This window comes from Manduca sexta, chromosome 20, assembly GCF_014839805.1.
Source record: "Manduca sexta isolate Smith_Timp_Sample1 chromosome 20, JHU_Msex_v1.0, whole genome shotgun sequence".
Taxonomy (NCBI): Eukaryota; Metazoa; Arthropoda; class Insecta; order Lepidoptera; family Sphingidae; genus Manduca; species Manduca sexta.
This window is the reverse complement of record NC_051134.1, coordinates 5782462-5802201: the sequence shown is the minus strand read 5'-3', so window position 1 is coordinate 5802201 and position 19740 is coordinate 5782462. Positions and strand designations below refer to the sequence as shown.

The window sequence follows — 19740 nt, the reverse complement described above, 5'->3', positions numbered from 1 at the left end:
CTGACCACAAATCATAATCCAGCGGATTAAGATCGGGACTAGACGACGGCCAGTCTTCAGCTCTGATGAAGTCCGAAACGTTCGATTCCAACCAAGACTGCGTGGACCGAGCTTTATGACCCGGCGCCGAGTCTTGCTGGAAGGACCATACTTGGTTATTGAACATGGTGATGTTAAGGGGCTTAACTACCTTCTCAAGAATGGTATCTTGATACACTTGTGCCGATGTTTTGATACCTTTTCACAAAAATATGGCTCAGTCACTCCTTCATAGCTAACACCCACCAAACCATCACTGAAGTCGGATAATGTCCACGTTGCACTCTGTCGACTAATTGGGAAGCTTCCTTAGAGCTTTGAGCATAAATACGGTCATTTTGTTTGTTAAAATGTTGCTCAATTGTAAAATTTTTCTCATCCGTAAACAAAATTTTTCTGTGACCTCCCTTTGCGTACCGCTTCAGTAGTTGTTTCGATTTTACCACCCTATTCTTCTTTAAATTATCAGTTAAGAAATGGCCAGTGCGTCTCTTATAGGCTGCAAGTCCTAAGTCATCTTTTAAAATACGCGACATGGTTCTAGGTGCTATCTTCATTTCCCGAGATAAAATCTTTTGCTTTCGGACAGGATTTCTTCGAATTCTTTCCTTACTGCTTTGACCACCTTTTTCGTACGAACACTACGTGGACGGCCAGATCTTTTCTGTCACAAACAGAGGAGGTCTCATTGTACCTATTAATAGCCCGGTACACAAACATTTTACTAATACCAAGTGTATGGAGAGTTTTAAAATTGCATTTGGCTCCATACCTACTTTGTGTAATGCTATCACAGCGATTCGGTTCTCTTTTATCACCCCCACACCATTTTAATATCGCAAAATATTTTACAATGTATTGGCGCCAAAATGAGAAAACACAATGAACAATCGTATAAAAATGACAGATTCGAAATTCAAATGTAATATTTTTTTATAATTAAGTGTAACAGTATTTATGGCCAGACTAAGTATTCATTTTAAATCTGAATATGGCACGATTTTGTTTTGTAATATAGGGATGGTTGGAGGTATGTTTAATTTGTCTGTGGTTTAGTTAATAGTTCTTTATTACGATTAAGGGCTTTCACAATGTATAAGTATTATCCGTCAGTTAACGTATAAAGCAGTTAAAACTTTATGCACTTTTGTATAATTGGCAGCTTGACTTTTGTATTTGGTCGCATTATATTCGACGATTAGCGCTGACTCTTATACTGTAAAACAGTCTCCCAATTCGTCTATAATGCAATTACCTATATTCGTTAGTCCTTAGGTATATCTACTACCTCTTCTCCAGTCAGGCTAACGGTCTGTGGCCGGGAAGTCCCGGATCCAATTTCGTTTGTGAGGATTTTTGAACACAATTTGTTTGAGCTGGATGCTTCAACCGACCTTCTGGGAGTACATCGCTTGAACCCAATAAGCGACTTGTCAGAACACCAAAAAAAGGTTTACTAATTCTGGATTTTAAAAGCGGTCTCAAAATTCCAATTATAATAGTCCCGTAAAATGTTACCACCTGTTACAATGTTATTCTTTATCCTTTACCGCTATTACATTTAACAATCAATGGCAAATAATTGGGTTAATATATAGGGTTTTTTCCTTAGTAGATCTACAAATATCGGACATGTGCCTCCAGTTTGCAATGGGAAATTTACCTGTTCAATTTTATACATTATATGTTAAAGCAAGAAGTACTGCAAAAACTGCATTACAATTGGTTTAGAAACAAGGCAAATATTACAATATGCAGAAGTGGATTTCGCATGCATCGTAATTTCCGATGTCGTCACGTGCGCGTTTTGCGCCTTTTTTCCGTTTGTGGACGCGTACCCTTCTACCGAAATTCAAAGCCTTATACTTTGTTGATTTTCTACCGGACTATAATAATTCTAATTATTTGGAATATATATGACTTAAATCTATACTGATATTATAAACAGTAAAATTTTGAAAGTTTTTAGTTTTGTAAAGGCTAATTTCTGGAACTACTGAGCCGAATTTGAAAATTCTTTCTCTAATAGGACATTACAAATTAGTGCTATAAGCTGTTTTTTAACCCAGGAAAAGTAAAGAACAGAAATGAATCAGATATCTTTAATTCTGCTTAGTAAATCCCAATAGGATTACCCCCGTACATTGCCTGAACTTAACTAGCGAGGATGTAATACGCATTAGCATCTTGAAAGGAGAAAAAAAGCTATTTTATAATAGATTCAAGAGTACATTCAACTACAAAATATTTTTGTTTCGAGTTGGAATCGTCCTTGACCGTGGTAATGTTTACAAGGCGGGTCGTTTTGTTTGTTACTTTATTTTTTATAAAAAAGACACGCAAACAATGCGTGCTGTGGAAGGTTAAATAAATGTACACCCATACTTGTAGGTAGTCAGACATAACGTGACAGCCATATAACAAATGATAAAATCTATTTAAGCAAATGAAGAAACACCATAGCGAAAAGAACTTATTAATACAAAGTATAAGGTATGTAACTTAATTAAACTTTAAGTAATCCAAAGGATTTTTGAAGGTATTTCAAGTGCCAACCCATTGACCAGCGTGGTAGACGATGCCTTAAATCGTTTCAAATGATAAGGAGCTAGATATTTCAGCAGTGCCAGGCCTCTCATTACTATAAAAGCTTTAAAAGTAATTACTTACCAGCGAGATTTCCGAAGACCCAGAACCCATTCCTTAAAACAAAGTCAGCAGGGCTTGTTCGATTCTCCTGAAGTAATTGTTCATAGACGTTGATAACCTGAGTGGCCATCTGACCCAGCTCTTTTAATTACCGAGTTATGTATAGTGTACACTAAGCATTAACTCCATCGAATATAGTCTCCCGAACCCCTCAGTAGTTCCATTATCGTTGCAAGTTAATTGCTACCTACAATCTATAATAACAGCGCTTTAGCCGTCATAAAATGGTGAAACGGTTCTAATGATTGCACCCTTATCTATAATGGGTTCGTTTTCATGTAGGCTGACGGTTTTATAGCGATTGTAAAACCGTAGTTTTTCGTTATCATTGACTTTATATCGCCTTGGCTTTACAATGTATATTATATATGTATAGCTATGCGTAAGATGTATGAGACACCCATCGTCAACACAACCTACAGAGTTCTAGTACTAGGTAAAGTCGTAAAGACCACTCTCATGCTATGTCACTTCTCGCGGTCTCGAACCAGTCGCATCCAGGTCCGCCACGATCTTAATCGACTGATCTTACAGCCACTTTATTGATAGATATCTATACATATCATAAAATAAAATCCCCCTTTTTGTGTCTATATGTTATCTATTTTCTCTAAATATACTGAACGGATTTTTATGAAATTTGGTATGGAGATAGTTTAAGACCCTGAAAAGGTTATAGGCTACTTTCTATCTCCGGAAAATATATAGCGGGAGTTTTATCCCGGAAACCTTCACGCGGGCGAAGCCGCGAGCAAAAGCTCTAGTATACATATAATTCAAGTCGCAAGGGATGGTAAACAGATTCGCGTGGCTAATTTTTTTCTATTTCTCCGTGGAAATAAAATTACCTTATGTTATAAATGACGGATTTAATATCTTCATAATAATTTTGTTTGAAGTTATTTTTAGCTTTGTCAAATTGCTTAACAATTTTAAGCGTTGCTTAGAATCGTTTTCTAGGGAGCCGTTGGCCTCTGTGTTTTGTACGTGTTAGTCACTCTAATAATCTTGTTCCACCACAGTGACCCTGATTATGGAGTTTTTCAAATGCGCCACATCGTCATTAAGTACTCGAATATCTCTCGAAACAATTTATTTACAAATTTGCTAAAATTACTTAGTATCAACTATCATGGTATTGGTGAATCCTAGTGATAATTTGAAAGCAATCTCTAGCCCAAATGAGTTGACCTATCCGGGGTAAGCTGCTGTAGAGAATCAAGTTGTGTTGTTGTATTTCATGCGCTCAATTGCCGGCAATTCCATCTTCCTCATCTCCATAGGGGAAGCCCTCAACTGCCTTGGCTTTGTAGCTATTTCTGACTGTAGTCATATCACCAAATAACTTGATTCCTTATAACCTTCCTTATCTGCTGATGGTGGGATATATTTTATACTCATAGCGACCGCCATACACAAGGTGTTAAACCCGCCATAGTGGACTACGTAAGTTTGTCGCGTTCCGCGATAAGCCTGTCTATATCCAGTTCAAAAAGACAGCATAATTGTGTCGACTGTCGCGGGGTAATCATCTCTCGTCAGTCGACATTCTACTGGACCCCACTCCACTTACCATCAGGTGCTGTGGGGTCTTTGCTGTGCTTGTATAAAAATATATATGCAAATGTCCGACTCTTTGTTAATTTATTTATTGTATTTTCGTTTCGAAGTATTGTTTTAGTTACTTCAATGTTCAATCAGCTTGTAATTAAATTTGAACCTTGAAGATGTTTATCAACATCATCCACATAGTTTTCCTTGTAACGTATGAAATGTAAATCTTGATAGGCTCGTGGTGAAAGCGTTTGTACTAGCACGTACGCAATAGACGGTGACGTAAATATTATTTGTTTGATGACACATTGCGCGAGTGTAAATTTTATCTGTGATCCAATTTTGGGTATTTACAAATACTTACGTGTTTGAAGTAAGTCCGTCTGGGTAAATAGGTACAAATGCTTTGTTTATTTCTGCTGCGCACAATAAGCCGTGTACGGAAGTTCGAAGTCTTGGCATGAAACGATGATGTTTTTCTAAGTTATAAAAAAATACTTAATAGCTCATGCCCTACAGTGTTGGGCGCAATAAAGTGATTACTGTATCTACATTGTAATTTAAAATCGTACTTCACGAGTTACTCTTTCATCTCAATAATCGAAACATAATAAATCAGCAGTACGTACAAATTTATAAAAGGATTTATATCCTAGTTATGTTTGCTTTGTAATTATTAGTTGGTAGATTTTAGTTTTAATTTGTCTTTTTGTAAAATATCAACATTGCGTACCTACTAATTTGTGAGTGTTGTGTACTCCTATAATTGGTACACGCATCAGAATGTGACTTTATTACCTTTATGTTATTAACAAAAAATGTGTGTACTGTAGGAGAACCATATTTAAATAAATAAATAAATAAATCCTGACTAGAATTTTATTTATTTATTTATGTACACATATATTATAACACCATAACAGTTGATACTAATGCGATGTTATACAGCTTTAATTTTAACAATTGATTTCAATACATCTATGATCCGTTTCTGTGAATTCTGACAGGTTACATATAAATATATCTAAGCTGTTGGATATATATAGCCGGACATATATGGGTTTTTAATGTATGTATCACAAATAGTTTTGTCGGTACCAGCATAGGAAGGGGCTAGGGTTTTAATAAAAAAATATTTTGACATAGTGAAAAGCGGACGTCTGGAGCAAAATGATCGTGAAGTTACGAGCAAGCTCCTTAAACCAAGAAAAAAAAACACTATTGTTTATTATCATCCCATAAACTACTACTGCTTATAATCGTGTTGTATACAAAACAAACTAGTGTTTTAAACATTTTTATTTACTCAGCTCCTATCTTTATTGTATTTGCATTGTTACTCATTAAAGCAATTATTTTACAAAGATTTTCGTCAACGTGCGAGTTTTAACGTACATTTAATATATTATGGCTTAAACTCGTGCAGATTCTACCGATAGTGAACTCACGTCATTCACACTTTATGGGCTTTTGGTCATGAATTGCAGTCAGAGTACTTGAACACGAATTGTTTCGAGTTAAATGTTTAATGGACCTACTGAATTATACATGCTTAAGAGGTTATACTATAATATAGACTTGTGCACTCACATCTAATGCGACTTCCGTAAACAAGGATAGATAATACCCCAATGCACCGCCAGTAAAATCTTACTAATTATATTATAAATGCCAAAGTTTGTGAGGATGGATGTATGTATGTATGTATGTTTGTTCCACTTTTACGAAAAAACTACTGAACGGATTTGGATGAAACTTTACAATAATATTGGTTATACATCAGAATAACACATAGGCTACAATTTATAATGATTTTATCTAATTTGGTCATAATATCAAGTAAGTCGAAAAAAAACATTATCCTAGAAAACTCTTTCACGTGGGTGAAGCCGCAAACAAAAGCTAGTATAATATACGATAATAGAACTATTTTAATAACATCGAACAACAAAGGTCGCCAAGTTAGCCAATGACCTGGTCAAGCTAAAACATTACTAAAAAGTAGGTATAGTAGTTAGAAATTGTAATCTGTGAGATTTTGTGCCATCAAAAAGATGTTCAACTTCGGAATGACTTTCCACAAATATTAATGTACTTAAATGGTGTAAATACGCGCGGAGTCATAATCAATGCTATCTATGTATTATGCACATAAAACATATCTCCGTGATTAAACTTTACTCAGCAAACCAACCGGTCTCCACAAATTGAGTTTAAAATGCATGTACACTATGCAATATCACATTACAGTCGATGGAATAATGTGTGAACACCATCGGCTCCGAGACGCCCCGTAATATACACGCACACGCCATATTCGCATTAAACTATAAAATGATAAAAAAATCAGAAAACTAAAACCAGGATTTTTCGTGAAAATATTAATTATTAAGGAAAGATTTTTGGTACAATGTCAGCAAAGGTGAAGAAGAGTATGTCGTTTCATTTAGTAACGCAATGTCAAAATGACCCTGTATTCTACTATAAATTCCAGAATTTCAATATCACCTGTATAGCAAGCACTTGTGAGCTATCTTTTAAAATCTAGAGTGACTCCTCCATTCATACGAACACCACTAACCACTATTTTATAGTGGTCGCTATCTAGATATGTGCAAATATCTATCAACCCCTAAGCAATGCGCATCTGCCGATCCTAGCTTACAGGAGTTGCAGTGGCGGGTATGAGGGCGGAATAGTTTAGCAAGGCATATTGGAACTTATTACAGTAATCGTAAGGTTGACATGAACTAACTCATGGCGTGTTAAGTACTATTAAAAAGTAATGAAACGTGAAGTCTGTGTTTACATCGATGTAGCATAGAGTATGGAAACAAGACCCTATAAAATATGAGTGTTGTGGGTTGATTAAAAAGTGAAGTCAAAGAATTCCATTTATTGTCCATCAACTAAAGCTGCAGCCAACAGCCTTTTAAGAGCGGCCTTAATAGGCATGAAATAAAGTCTCTCTTTGTTAATTATATTTTTGATAGGCCCATAATAACTGGGTGTATGCTTTTGTATGTACGCATCTTCATTTCGTCTTAAAACATCAGTTTTATCCTCTACAGAGTTTATCTTTATCAATGTTTGTTATTCTCGGAGCGTGTTGCACTAGTCCGGTTTGTGTTTAATTTTATTATTTGCTTCATAAATGCTACTGCCTCATCTTTGTACAGCGAATTGCGACTTATGACTCAGAGGTTTATACTTTATATAAAGGTACTCAGTTTTGAAGTCATTTGTATTATGATGCCAAATCTTGAGGTCTCCATCTGTCCTATTGATGTTATATTTTATAGTAACAGAATTCCGAAGCTTATGCACCAATATTGAAACGATATTTTGTCACGAATAAACAATAAAGAAAAGAAATTTCTTTTTAGTTCATTTATAGAATACGTCGAAACCGCCAATAACGAAGCGGTATTGTCTGCAGTTTGAACTATTGGATATTGAAATAGAGCTGCGCATCTACTAGTGGTCATAACTGCCTCGAACTGGCAAACGTGGAGCATCGGCACACCGCATCGCCTTATGAGCAGTTGTGTAGCTTGCTTGGTTATTTATCTAAGGGCACACCCCTGGCGCAGTGTGTAGCACGCTTAACCAATTTTAAGAACTGGCTGGAGCAAAACAAATTTCCTTTTCGCAGGTTGACTTAAAAAATCACTGGTCAGGGTTCAGAGGGCACGGCATTGCCTAACCCTATGGCATCTACGACCCTTGTTATGAAGCAAATGCCGCGTTGGATCGAATATTTTTTATTAGCATTGAAATAAGGTTTGATCCGAGACTATACGCGCTTCTGTCAGGGTTCCGATGTTAATGAACTACCAATCACTAATTATGCATTGGTAGGTAGGAAAGGAAGACAAAAGATTTCCTTTAGTGAACGGAAAATTAAGAAAGTATAATGATAAAGGCAGAGAGATAATTTTAAACAAAAACTAAGTAATACCGAAAGTTGCTCGATACCTATATACGATCTATTAAGAATGCTGTTAATTTTGTTGTCCGTTACTTGCTCGGTGAAGTCTATTTACTCCCGATAACCTCTTCAACTCGCTTTGAGAAGCAGGGTATAGACTATAGAGGTATCTTTCTATATAGGTATCTACTGGTGGTAGGTCTCTCATATGTGAGAGTCCGCCTGGTTAGGTACCACCGCAATGTCTGTTTCGGCCACCAAGCAGCAGTGTGTAGTCACTGTTGTGTTCCGGTTTGAAGAACATTGTAGACAGTGTAACTACTGGACATAATGAGTCTGACATCTCATGTCACAGGATGGCGCACTGGAATACCAAACAATACTTTGTAATTCAAGATGTTCGATGGTCTTTCTACTGTTTATAGGCGCTCGTATCGCTTACCACCAGGCGAACAGCAAGCTCGTCTCGTCATTCAATGCAATAAAAAAACATATCCCTGTGAATGCAGATCTTTACAAGCATGTTTTTCGAAAACGTCAAAAGCAAAAGAATTATTGTCTCCTAATACGACTATGACCACAGCTTTACAGATGTTTTATTACGTGCTCGAATAAACAACATTGTTTACACACGAGTCTAAACGAGCCGCCATTGTTTCGTACACGAGTACTTAATGGAGGTGTTGACGTTTTTTTATTTTATTGACGTGATTATTCTATTCATTTCTAAGTTACGATGTCGTAAATATGTATAGGGTTTCTTTGGACAGTTTAACTTGCCTGTTTACTTCTAGTTTGTACCTACCTACCTATAACACAGGTTTTCTGCCCTTAGATATCAGTAGATCACATTTAATTGTGATATAATTTACAGCAACTTCGTATTATGTTTTCTTTGTGGACACTCCTGACGATGAAGATTGCAAAGTCTTTGAAATATCGGGATAAAATAATATATAAAAACCGCTATAAAATCTGAAATAAAATTTTATTTGAACTTTAAATTTATATAAAAGACAAGTCTGTAACTTACTGATTTCAATATACCGGTTTATGTAACCTACTTCCATGTTTCATTCATTCCATTGTTTTTCATGTATTTTGATTTAGAAATAAAAAAGGTTTTGACTTAATGATAGTCTCTACACAAATCACAGCGTTTATTCAAAAAGAAACCTTAACATTTCTTACACTCCTGAACTTAGAAAATTAAATGTTATACAACATAACATTCGTTAATTAAACCTGTTTAATGTCCTCCAAAGGAACACGACCGTGGGAGTATGTAAGCAAAATAGCAGCATCACGCGACCTGTAGGTTTACTCTGGAAACCAATGCCAATCACAAGATAACACTCGGAAACAGTTTCAATCCCAATCTAGAAGTTGTTGTTACTCTTGACCAAATCGAGTCCATTATGCGATGGTCCACGATAGAAGTAATTCAGTAACAAGAAGCAGCTAAATTAAAACCGCTTGCTGCATTAACCTTGACCGTTGGCCCCGGTGAGCCCTTAGCGGCAGACAGTAATTGCCATGAGAATTGCCCCTTACCCCACACACTAAGTGCAATTTCCTATTGACACTATTAATCACACGATAACCCGGCGTCGTTCATTTGTGTAATTAAAGGGGGGGGAGGGGGTTAGTGGATGGTACGTCTGAATGACAGTCATGTGAAATGGCTATCTATTCGGAGTGATAAATGTATTTTGTGTATTGACATTGACGGGTGTAGTAGACCATGTTTTAATATGAGAAATAGGTTCATTTCCTGCATGGGTACAGAGTTTGTGACCCACTAACTTTTGATACTATAACTTAATTTTAGTCTAGATTCACATCATACTTAAGTCTTCCAAAACGCGGAGAATTCACACTAATTTTTAGAGAACGATAGATCCATTCATTGATTGATTTTATTGAGAGTTTGATCATTCATGCTTTAAATGAAACTGTATCTTTACCTTTTACTTTTAAGTTGAAATTTTCAGAAGCAGCCGTCAGCTTCATAATCGGCAACAAATTGACAGCGTTTGTCTTGAAGGTTTAGTTGCGTTTCCAAGTATCGCAGTATGGTTACTTACGTTGGCCAATGGCGCAAACATTGCAACGGTTGTAAATGGAGATGATCCCACAAATCCGTCCATTGTGATGAGTGTTTTACGATGCGGCATTGTCTTCTTATCTTTGTTCACACAACAAGGCGAGGATAAACATTGTTGCAGACCACTGCTATATAATGTGACACATTAGTACAGTCACCCACTGATGTCTGAACTAAATCAAATTTTCGAATCGCTCCTACAATTTTGGATTACCAACATTTATTTTTTCTTCACAAAAACTATTGTTTTAACTCAATTCACGTTTTGAATTGAATTCAAGTTTTGAATATGTTGAGCTACTTTTATGGCTGACTATATTGGAGTATGTCCGATATGTCACCAAGTTAAAACCATTTATCACGGTCTACATTCTGTAAACCGTGAGGTTCAAAATCTAAGAATTATACCGTAGTTACCACGTGACTTGTATACTTCATGTCGCAAATAAACGCGCACCGAAAGTGTACAACGTCCCGGTTTGAGTTCAGGAAGTTTTAGCCAGCCTATACTGGAGGGACTCACGAAGTGGAAACGTAGGTTAAATTGGCTTCGACTGCCTAATAATCCAATCCCCAAATAATCTTTGTACGCTTTTAATGCAAGACGGAATTTTAGTTGAGGTTTAGGCCTGTCAACCTGCCAAATATGTCTTTTGGCAATTATGGGCGGTGTTATATAACAGGTTTGACTACTATATTGGTAAATAGGGAAACAATCCCGTCCTCAACCCTACTACAACTTCTGTAAGTCAGGATCAGCAGTGTCAGGGAACATTAATTTGTCATTATCCCGCAACGAAATTAATCAAATAGAAAGATAGGGAGGACTTAGAAATATTGTATAAGTAATAAGGGATTTTCTTATTTTTTTTCTTTATATGAATACCAAGAATGTCCTTCGATTAGAACACCTGTACTTGCAAAAAGTCGTATATGCCCCCGTAGAAGAATAGGACTCCTTCCTATAATAAATAGTTTCTGCGTTTTTATATAAACGTGGAAACATCGTCACAAATTAACACTTTTATAAAGTAGTAAGACTATCCGTAGTTTTACAATATTTGTATCGTATATTAAATTTGTTTGGACACTAAAACTAACATGAACAAGGTAATATTTGACAGATTGAAGACAGTGAGGTTTACGATGTTTGTTAATATTGTATATACGAAAGCGGACTTTATTCGAAGTTCCAAATTAGATATTTAAGGAAAACACTTGATATTGATATAATTTATTTATAATAGAATAAGTAGTTAAGTTAAATGCTAGTTGTTTTATGTTTAACTATAGGAACGAAATGATGAAACAAAAATTATTGTATTTTTCATGTAAATACATTTAAAACAAATAAAACTTTAGTAGATACTTATAATATTAAGGTGTACATAACAGCGATGGAATGGGGCCAGTTTATACAAGATGCAATAAAACGATTCTGTGATGTTTACGCCACTCTGTTTGTTGATTATTTAAGCACATCGTTTCATAAGCGGGTTTGTTTGTTTAATATAATAATCGGAATAAATTATGTTTTAAACGCAATGCCTCAAATAACATTAACTAACAAATTATTTATGAATTCAGACTGTAAGTTAATAGTGGCGAAGGGTGAAATGATCCGAAATGGAACCCGACACAACACAGGTACCTGCTAATATGCATAAATGCGGTCTTTATTGCGGATTAAATGACAAAATGACCTTGCTGTTCACCTGGTTGTAAGCGATACGACCGCCCATAAACAGTAGAAACACCATCCAACACATTGAATTACAAAGTATTTTTTGGTATTCCACTGCGCTCGCCATCGTGAGAAATGAGATGTTAAGTCTCATTATGTTAAGTAGTTACACTCGCTACAATGTCCTTCAAACCGGAACACAACGATGGCTACACACTGCTGCTTGGCGGCAGTAATCGACATTGCGGTGGTACCTAACTAGGCGGACTCTCACATATGAGAGACCTACCACCAGTAAAGTCTGCAGATCTTTCTAATGATTGTTAGATTTTATATAATTTCAAAAGGGAAGCCGGCAAGAATCGGTGGACTCTTCGACACTAAGAAATAATCTTGTAACGTGGAAACTACATAGAAATTTTGTGCTGTTAGCCATATCCGATCTCTATATTCGCGAATGGTCGAATTATTTAATGTAATAGGAATTGAAACTACTTACTCTCGATTTATACTAGTTTAACCAACCGCTACGTAGCGTAGGCTCCATATCGACGCTTGATAGGCAATCATGTCTAAGCGACGAATATACCGAAAATGAATGATATAAATATTTTGAATCTCCTTTTTTTTCTGTGTCATTTGATCAAGGTTTTGTTAGTCCAGGACAATTTTAATAACATTGAACTATATCTTTATAAAATAAAAAGTTGACTTGTTATGCATTTTCATATTAAAATCAAAACTTTAAATCTCTCTACTCAAAAATTTACTGATTGTCGCTTGGATATGATTGCCATTCCAGCGTCGACGTATATGAAAAAATATGAAAATATGCAAAAACCTGCCATCAAACTTCCCCATAACACCTTCTAAAATACCCTTATTTATAAAAGATAATTATAAAGTCAAGATGGTCGAAAGTCGTTGCATCGCCGGGGACAAGCCTGGCGCGATAGCAACTTGGCTTCCGTAGAAACTTCGCGAATTCGAGTTAATCGCCGCCCGGGGCTCCGAAGTTCTCAAATGACGTTTTCAAAGTGCCAGCAATGACACTCGAGAGATAGAACGACACGCCAGGAAGCGAAAGATGGAAGTAAAATTTAAATACCATGTTTGTTTTAAGGTCTCAATGTGAAAATTTGTCAGTTGAGTTCATCCAGCAATGTGTAAGCACTGTTATGTTCCGGCTTTGGAATTCAATGATGTTTCCATTCTTGGGAATCTAAAACTATCGCATACATATTCTTGCCATTCAATATAAATAAAATCTATAAATAAATATCTACATAAATAAGTTAATACACCTCCATTGAATTTATGAGATCCTAGTAGCTCTGATTCTCATAGCATACTGATTATTTATAAGATACCTAGTTAATATCTAGTATCATTCATATTTAAAGTCGCCGTTCAGTATGCAGTTAATTTCGCTGATCATCATCCATTCATGAGACGGCGGGAACCCGGGCCGTAACTAAATAATGAACTTCGAGATTACACTATTGCGTAACGAGTTACAATGATTTATTCTCTCAAAACTGCCAGATCGACCAGCCCGATGACCCACTTCCGTGGGTCGTCGACCGTGTGACGTCACAGCGGCCTCCCATCCCCCACTGGCACGTCACCCCCGGGGGTGTGTTCCCTGCCGTTCGAGGTCACATGCCAGCCGTACGCCGAGTCGATCGGTCGCGTTTCACGTAGCTCGATTGAATTTTTCAAATTTCGAAGTGCGTGATAGTGTTACTTTTCGTGGTGTTGAAAAACTGCCAGCGTTATGACCATTAAGGGTGAGATTCTTATTTTACTTTTTTATTTTTACTGGATGTTTTAACAGAAAACTTTCATAAGAATGATGTCCTTAAAACATTAAGTATGTGCTCCGTTTCTATCGCCTATTCCTGAATTAGAAAAAAAAAACTAGACATAGTTTCTTGGCAACTTAGTTTTTCTTTGTCTTGTTATATAATCAGTTTTCCATAAGCGACCTTGGGTGGCACACGACAAGGCGGAATTATGTATGCGTAGCAGATCCACATAAAGTGGTGTACTCTATTGCTTTGCACGTATTTCGTGCGAGCTCTAGGCTTGTTTCATGACTTGGGCTCATCAAATTGCTATTAACATAATCTCCGAGTCGGAAACATTTTTCAAATGTGACCAAGGACAAAAATTATGTCGGGTATTATGGAGTAATATTAGTCGTCCTTTGTTGTTGACGCGATAGGAACTTTTGGAAACTTTAATATCCCATTAGTTCTATATTAATATGTTTAGATTAAGTCTAACTCATCACGCCATTCTGATGCTGCTTTCTGAATTACCAGAAAATTGTTAGTAGACTGCACCGCATGCAGAAGAAACTTGCTTAGAATCTGATGGTTTTAGAATCCTACATAACCTATTTTTTCATAGCGGGTTCTTCATTCTACATTTACTTTTCAACTGGCATAACACCTGGGTTGTAGAAAGTGAGTCGGTGTTTGATTCCCATGCCAGACAATAATATATCTGTTTCAGATATTTGATAAAAAAATAAAACTCTTATTTTTACGGTAGTATAATTGGTGGACCATACGGTATTTGGCCCGCCTTATCATAATTATAATAAAAAAAAAGATCGGCAAAGATTGAGCGCACTGGTTGCACCTATGCCTACTCATTCAAGAGGAAGGGCGCGAGCGGTTTTGCATTTATGTCCAGTTTTATTTCAAAGTAACGAACAATGGAACAAAACATTAAAATTTAATTTGGCGCCACAAACTTTTTTAATAATTACCATGATGAGGCAACGCGACGGGACTATAGGAAACATATCAACGCGCCAGTTACAACTTTGGACAACAAAATGCATACGATCATAAGCCTGGTACTACATATTTCTCGATTTCTTTTAATTAGTAATTAAATAAATTATATACTGAGCCAAGCCTATTGTCCAAATTGAATTGCATATGTAACTAATTACACTTAATTTAGATTGTAATCGTTATTATTGTTATTATTATTTATTTATTTTTTCTTCTGCATGTGGAAGCTTGTAATTGGCATATAGTTATTTAAGTTACAACTTATTTTGTAAAATTAGCCGTAAGCTCCCCGAATACCCCAAAATAAAATAAAATAAATAAAATAAAATATAAAATCTATAAAACTGCACTAAAATCTGCAATAATAGCTTTATTTCAAAGTCTAAGATTCGCGTAAACAAGGAATCATTATCTATAAATGTCTCAATTTACAACTCTTCCATTCGTTCTCATTCGGTCTCATTGACATTGACAGGTGTACAATTTGCTTAAACGAAGTGAGACGGGTCAACCATCGCGCTCTTCCGCGGAAATACCTCCGCATCGCGGAAATAGGATGACTTCAAATGAATAATGAAGCCAATAACTTCCTTAATTGAAACGTAGAAACGGTCTGATGTTGTAAGATTAGCTTAGCAAAGTTAATAGTGTGTTGCCCGCGGATTGGCCTACGTAAAAAGCCTTTCCCAATAAAAAAATTCGGTAAGAAACGACATCTATGCCTAGCCTATGTGTTAATCCAGGACATAGGCTACCCGTGTGCCAAATTTCATCCAAATACGTTGTTATTTCTGCGTTTACTTCTAACGAACATAAACATCAAACATTTTTACAAACGTTCGCATTTGTATTAGTAAAATTAATTAGCTTGGGATCTATTTATGAATCAATACTTCTTGTGGGCAATAAAATACCAAGTAAAGTACAATACCCACCTAGAAACCAAACCAAACATAAAAGTTCACAGTAACAGACAAAACCTAATGAAAATAAATAAATAAATAAAATAAAATATTACTCAGTAAAAAATAAAATAAATAAATAAAATAAAATATTACTCAGTATTTTAGTTTTCATATTATACAATTCATTGTTAAAATAATCCCTATTTGGTTAATTAACATTATCAAAGCAATAAAGGAAGTAAATTACAACCTTAAACATTGCGTTCATTCTTTCTTTTATGATGTTAACTGCGATACCGGTTAATGACTTCCTTCGAAAGGAAAACGAAATTATGAATGACTTCGCCTTCTCGTTTAAATGTGTAAGCGTGACAAGGACAGCGACACTGCACCACGAACGTCACGGGAGTTGCGTTCCATTGACAAATGTTTGCACGCATGGTGAATGGCGCTGCGTTCCAGTGTTAGAATGTTAGGATATACAGCTTTTTAGGACAGCGTAATGCCCATCGTATATAATTATTAATGATAAATTAAACAATTTTTTTATTATGAAATAGCTTTATTTTAATTAACAAAAAGGTAGATATTTTTTAAGTACCTTGTACCTTTGCTATTATTTCCTTACTATTTGCTCACAGTTCGGCCCGTGTGCAATACCTTTCGTGTGATAAAATTCCAACTATCTACTCAGCATGATTTTAGTATATGTTCATCTAGAACACGGCTTATTTGCTAGGAAAATTTCATGTAAATACGTTCAGCATTTTCTGTGCTTCTTTCTGACGAACATCCAAATATGTTCACAAACATAAGTATTACTAGTTAGATTCTTTATGTTATTAGATACAGTTGTTAGCTAACTTGGCTCGACGTTGTTGGCTCTGTGCCTTTAGATAAATTGTCCTCAATAAAGTGAAGACGATTTTTACGCACGCAATTGTTCCGGAACTTGATATAAAAAGAAATACATTATTGCGGTAAATCACACTAAACATAATTTATAAATGTAAGCAGAAAGGTGTTAAGAGTCGCCGGAGTCCGATGGATGAGGGTGACCAAGAACTGGTCCCTATTTTTTCGAGACTTTCCCGACCTCACACCCACCACTACAACTCCTGTAGGCCTGGATCAGCAGTGGCACGCATTTTATGACACCGAGCAGTGAAGCTCGGCGAGTCTCAGGGAAAACTAATATGTCATTATCCCCCAACGAAATTAATCAAATAGAAAGATAGGGAGGAGTTGGAAATATGAATTGTCCACTTCCCTCCAGAGCAATGCGGGTCCCAAAGTCATAATGTAAGGAGGCGATTTAACCTCAAGGATAGGGACGTTATATGATATCTAATTATAGTAATTTAAAATTTAAATAATATATTAGCATTTTAATATTCGTATTGTTACGAGACATCGAGTTGTGTGACTACGCTTGATATCGCAATAAATTTATACGGTTTTATACGTAAACTTTAGATAAATAACCCTTGCTTAGGGTTTACTGGTGGTAGGTCTCTCATTTGTGGGAGTCCGCATGGGTAGGTATCACCGCAATGTCTATTTCTGCCGCCAAGCAGAAGTGTGTAGTTTCTGTTGTGTTGCAGTTTCAAGGAAATTATAGCCAGTGTAACTACTGGACATAATAAGACTTAACATCTCATGTCTCAAGGTGGCGAGCGCAGTGGAATACCAAACAATACTTTGTAAATCTAAAGTGTTTCTACTGTTTATGAGCGGTCATATAACTTACCATCAAACGAAAGGCAAGTCCGTCTCGTCATACCAAAAAAAAACGAGACTGCAGGCTAGCTAACTTTCCACCAAAGGAGGATAATGGTACTGGATTTCCTAATGGTCACAGTCTACCCATACGAAAGGCAAGTCCGTCTCGTTATTATAGTATACCAAGCAATAAAAAAAAAGACGAGACTGCAGGCTAGCTAACTTTGCACCAAAGGAGGACAATGGTACTGGATTGCCTGATGTCACAGTCTACCCATCTACTTGAGAGCAAGAGGGCGCTACTGTTACGCTTTGTACGTACTGTGTGTTGATAAATACCGGAAGAAATAGCAAAAGTTTGTGAAATCTACCAGAAAGATGTTAAAACACTGTATTGTGACTTGATTAACACCTACAAGTGAAGGTGATACTTTTACTATAGGTAATACGCTAAAAAAGTGTTTAAGGCGATACCTCAAGGTCCATTTTCATACATTTTGTTTCACCTTTAATCTGGGTAATTAAAATTTAATATGACGAAATTTTAAAGGCAGAAATATCCATGATTATTAATTATTTTTACGTTTTTCTTTCAACTGCGAGAACTAATCACTAACTAGACGTAAATTTAAATTCTTTACTTGCCAATACTTGTTTAGTTACCCAGATTAAAGGTGAAACAAAATGTATGAAAATGGACCTTGAGGTATCGCCTTAACGTAAATTCATTACTAATCAGTTTGAAAAACAACTACAAAGTGAAATGTGAATAAGTTTCTGTACTCAAAACACTACAATATTTCGTATTAATAAAGCAATAAGTGAAACAGAGACAATTAACAAATACCAAAGTGTAAAATTTTTAAATAATTAATCTTGCAAAGAAATCGGTAACCACACAGAACTTTTAATATATAATTCTAATATTGGTACAATCTACCATCAACAGCCACTCGTTCGTCTCACGCTCGTCACTTAGTTATGTAAATATGTCGCGAGTACCGGCTCAGTCGAATGTAGGTCGATTTTCCTCATGAGCAATTGGACTGTAAAATGTTTTACGAGGACATCGTTCGTGTACCAACATACCTAATTTACTTAGATAAGGAAATACTAGTACATAATAAATGTTACGTTTTCTTTGATATTGAGCATTCGCAGTCGTAAGGGACATTATCCGGTATTACTTGGGAAGGAATATTGTTGATGAGCTTTATTGTCTATTGATCTGGTAACGTAATTAGGTTGTGTTTTGTAGTTTCATTCCTAGGACTGGCTATTAATATAAGAACATGAAATTTCTGTTGATAGTGTGCTTAAAATAACTTTGGGCTCACTACCTATCTCATCATGGGACAAAAATGATAATATAAACTCTCAGAGAATCAATATTAATAATCCGAAATAATGAAAAATCAATATTCATATAGAGGAGTGCAGGAAAATAAAACTTTATATGTGTTGCAAATATAATAAATGCGACGCTCGAATGTCAATCAATGGGTAACTACTAGTTTAATATCGAAATAGATTTACAAGAAACCGATGGCAGTAAAGTATATTTCTGGGAATGTATGAAGCTCGATATAATTGCCATCTAGGAAATAGTATTCCGAGTATTGATATATCGGTTAACATGTCGTTAGACTTTGAATATTTAACGCGTTCTTACATTATGTAGTTGTGTTTTACTTGAATGAGAAGAGCTGTTGGTAAAATAGTTGATGGATGTGCAGCCACTTTCCGTCGTATGTATTCCGTCCCACAATGTTATAGGGAGCGAGGCTATGGGTGTACTAGACACAAATCCCAGACCCCGGACTGAAATGAAGCAGAAAACCTAAAATCATTTGACCTAACACGGCATTCGAACCCAGTACCTGATTGTGATTTACCTTAACGAAACTACCCTTTGCTGCAGAGCGTTCGGTGTGCGTGATGCGCGCGCCGAGCGACAGCTGGTCGGTGGCGCGCTGGTCGCAGGCGGGCGAGCCGCTCGAGCCCGCGCACGCGCCGGACCACGCGCACGAGCCGCCCTCGCCCCCCTCGCCCTCCACGCCCGTGTCGCCGCACCTGCCCGTCACGCCTGCGTATCCATACGACGAACGCATCAACGATAGATTCGCCATATGGTGAGGTTTATTTTTGTCATATGCATAATATTTCATTAACAAAACAAGTGATAATGTCCACTGACCCTTGAAAAAAAAAACATCTATCTATCTAACACTGCCCCCTACCCGTCTCCTTCCGCCTTAACAAACCTATATCCGATAGTA

General features: G+C 36.3%; 1 protein-coding gene across 3 annotated transcripts in view; it reads left to right on the top strand.

Annotated features, from left to right (window-relative positions):
- LOC115443516 (protein GDAP2 homolog) overlaps window positions 1-19740 on the top strand; it is a 135354-nt gene that overhangs the window by 59205 nt on the left and 56409 nt on the right. For all 3 annotated transcript variants that reach the window (XM_037440707.1, XM_037440708.1, XM_037440706.1), the window contains exon 2: window positions 19383-19593. In XM_037440707.1, coding sequence (XP_037296604.1) covers window positions 19400-19593 — 194 coding nt within the window. In that variant the 5' untranslated portion in view covers window positions 19383-19399. The remainder of the gene's footprint in view (window positions 1-19382; window positions 19594-19740) is intronic.